The sequence below is a fragment of the Coregonus lavaretus genome (genome assembly GCF_964263955.1).
Source record: "Coregonus lavaretus genome assembly, contig: HAP1_SCAFFOLD_415, whole genome shotgun sequence".
Lineage (NCBI taxonomy): Eukaryota > Metazoa > Chordata > Actinopteri > Salmoniformes > Salmonidae > Coregonus > Coregonus lavaretus.
In genome coordinates, this window is record NW_028157781.1 from 166492 (window position 1) to 170147 (window position 3656).

The following is a 3656-nucleotide window of genomic DNA, read 5'->3' on the forward strand; positions in this document are numbered from 1 at the left end:
CAGGTTTTGGATTGCCGTGTGTCATATGTGTGTGTGTGTTTCCCTCCCCTTTAGCTCAAACCCACAGTTATTGCACTTTAGCCAAGGTTTGGTTTCCGTTACCTGGCGTGAATCCAGCGGGATATAGGTCTGGTCGCAGCTCCGTGAAACAACATGGGGATTTGAATAGAGTCCAAAGGGCCGGAATTGAATCGTGAAGCTTACATCTTTTAGGTTTTAGGTCTGTCTAAAATGAAGCACCCGAAGCTATGGAGAGCGTTGTTTTTCATGACGGTGTTGTACCATCTTGGGATGTCAAGCAGATACGGTAAGATGATGGTGGAGTGTCGGGAGCATGTTGTTTCAGTGGAGGGTAAGAGAAGAGAAGAGGCACCGCCCCCGGTAGAAGGGAACCATCACTGGGAAGATAGTGAAGTAGTGTTTGGAATGAGGTCCGCACGAGAGAGAAATTGATAATTCGGTAGTCTTTTCTGTTTACTTCAAAGATCTGCGAGGTGTGGATGTTATTACATTGCATCGAAGTAATGAAATACATCTGATAGGGAAGATGATTTTTGGTCATGGGTTGATATTGAGAAAATACATGTTTAGGTTTTTTTAACTTCAATTAACAGCTAGACATTCAATTGATTTACTAAAATACATAAGGTAGCTAGCTAGCTGTAAAATCGTGAATTAAAGGCGGTTTGCCCGACGTCATATATTTTGATGCGTTTTTAGTTTGACTAGGGCGAGCATGTCATATTTTTTCAGTTAAGTTGTGTAAATAACCACAGTTCACTGTTGAAAAGTAAAAGTGAAGAAAGTAAAAAAAAAATCTATTCGCATTACAAAATAAAAGCTTTAGCTATAGCTTAGAGTTTGCGGTAGGCTTTCCACCTGCAGGAGGTTAATGGATTTCAGGACCACGGAGAGCGAATAGGCCACGGCTTGCCTGTTCATTGTGTACTCTCCTGCCTCCATCTCTCTCCTCTCGGCAAACCCTGGTCTCCACTCCCCTGTTTTTACCTCTCTCCTCACCTCCTCCCCCCCCCCCTCCGCCCCCATCACGCTATTTAGTTCCACAATGAGCATTATTCTGACTCAGAGGCTTCATAATGGTCTCTCGCTCATCTCAGCCAGTTACCATGGGTACTTGGTGTTCTAAAGGTGAAAGTTCAGGGATCTGTTTCATTGTGTAACATTATTCATCAGCATGAGGTAAGCAGTTAGTCGGCCATTAAATGGCTGTGTTCCCTGTTTGACTCCAACAGGAATTAATTTGTCACTAACCATCATTTACGGAATATGTGTTCCATCTCCCTGTTTCTCTGTTATGTGGTGGAATATGCTGTCAACACTTTCCATAGGCTTGGCCCTACAGGGCTAATTATAATATCCCTTCATCCTTTGTGTGTGTTTTGTATGCTGAAGTGCATCTAGCATTATGTGAATGTGGATAAAAACAAAAGTGTACATCTCCCCCTTCGAAGCATCCTCTGAACACTAAATAAGCAACTGTATACCCTGAATGTACAGGGAACGAACACCCTGAATGTACAGGGAACGAACACCGTGAATGTACAGGGAATGTCCCCCTGTTATCCTTATTTTCTCCTATCTCTGTCTTCTCATATTTATTTTATAAGACAATTACTCTGTCTCTGTTGTCTCTCTCTCTCTCTCTCTTTGTCTCTCTCTCTCTCTCTCTCTCGCTCTCTCGCTCTCTGCCTCTCTCCTCTGCCTCTCTTTCTCTGCCTCTCTCTATCTCTCTCTCTCTCTCTCTCTTCCTCTCTCCCTCGCTGTCTCTTTTGCTCTCTCTCTCTCTCTGCCTCTCTCTCTCCCTTTCTCTTTCTCTCTCTCTGTCTGTCTCTCTCTCTCTCTCTCAATTCAATTTCAATTTAAGGGCTTTATTGGCACTCAGAAGTTTCAAAAGAATAAAGACATTTCAAATGTCATATTATGTATATATACAGTGTTGTAACAATGTGCAAATAGTTAAAGTACAAATGGGAAAATAAATAAACATAAATATGGGTTGTATTTACAATGGTGTTTGTTCTTCACTGGTTGCCCTTTTCTTGTGGCAACAGGTCACAAATCTTGCAGCTGTGATTGCACACTGTGGTTTTACACCCAGTAGATAAGGGAGTTTATCAAAATTGGGTTTGTTTTCAAATTCTTTGTCGATCGCTGTAATCTGAGGGAAATATGTGTTTCTAATATGGTCATACATTTGGCAGGAGGTTAGGAAGTGCAGCTCAGTTTCCACCTCATTTTGTGGGCTGTGTGCACATAGCCTGTCTTGAGAGCCAGGTCTACCTACGGCGGCCTTTCTCAATAGCAAGGCTATGCTCACTGAGTCTGTACATAGTCAAAGCTTTCCTTAAGTTTGGTTCAGTCACAGTGGTCAGGTATTCTGCCACTATGTACTCTCTGTTTAGGGCCAAATAGCATTCTAGTTTGCTCTGTTTTTTTGTTTGTTCTTTCCAATGTGTCAAGTAATTCTCTTTTTGTTTTCTCATGATTTGGTTGGGTCTAATTGTGTTGCTGTCCTGGGGCTTTGTGGGGTCTGTTTGTGTTTGTGAACAGAGCCCCAGGATCAGCTTACTTAGGGGACTCTTCTCCAAATTCATCTCTCTGTAGGTGATGGCTTTGTTATGGAAGGTTTGGGAATCGCTTCCTTTTAAGTGGTTATAGAATTTAATGGCTCTTTTCTGGTTTTTGATAATTAGCGGGTATTAGCCTAATTCTGCTCTGCATGCATTATTTGGTGTTTAACGTTGTACATGGAGGATGTTTTTGCAGAATTCTGCATGCAGAGTCTCAATTTGGTGTTTGTCCCATTTTGTGAATTCTTGGTTGGTGAGCGGACCCCAGACCTCACAACCATAAAGGGCAATGGGTTCTATAACTGATTCAAGTATTTTTAGCCAGATCCTAATTGGTATGTCAAATTGTATGTTCCTTTTGATGGCATAGAAGGCCCTTCTTGCCTTGTCTCTCAGATCGTTCACAGCTTTGTTGAAGTTAGTTGTGGCGCTGATGTTTTAGGCCGAGGTATGTATAGTTTTTTGTGTGCTCTAGGGCAACGGTGTCTAGATGGAATTTGTATTTGTGGTCCTGGCAACTGGACCTTTTTTGGAACACCATTATTTTTGTCTTACTGAGATTTACTGTCAGGGCCCAGGTCTGACAGAATCTGTGCAGAAGATCTAGGTGCTGCTGTAGGCCCTCCTTGGTTGGTGACAGATCATCAGCAAACAGTAGACATTTGACTACAGATTCTAGTAGGGTGAGGCCGGGTGCTGCAGACTGTTCTAGTGCCCTCGCCAATTCGTTGATATATATGTTGAAGAGGGTGGGGCTTAAACTGCATCCCTGTCTCACCCCACGGCCCTGTGGAAAGAAATGTGTGTGTTTTTTGCAGAGGGGTAGTGTGCTAGTATAGCACTGTGCCATGCCAGGGGATGGTCTGTGTGGAAGATAAGGTTGCTTATGTTCCCATTTTTATAAAAATCAGCAAAAAGTGTCTCCTGATTCCCCAAAACAAGTTTATTTTGTACTCTTTTCGTGTCTTGTCGTTTTTTACATTCAGAGGGTACTGTATTTTAATGACCTCTGAACAGCGGGGCGGGGCGGGGGGGGGGGGGGGGGGGCTGCTTCTAAGGCCTCTC

At 43.1% G+C, this 3656-nt stretch overlaps 1 protein-coding gene across 1 annotated transcript in view; it reads left to right on the forward strand.

Moving 5' to 3' along the window:
* Positions 1-231: 231 nt before the first annotated feature.
* The window catches only part of LOC311124938 (receptor-type tyrosine-protein phosphatase-like N), a gene marked incomplete at both ends in the record, with an annotated part of 30991 nt that continues 27566 nt past the window's right edge, over positions 232-3656 (forward strand). The window contains one exon of the mRNA XM_084199033.1: positions 232-352. Coding sequence (XP_084055159.1) covers positions 232-352 — 121 coding nt within the window. The remainder of the gene's footprint in view (positions 353-3656) is intronic.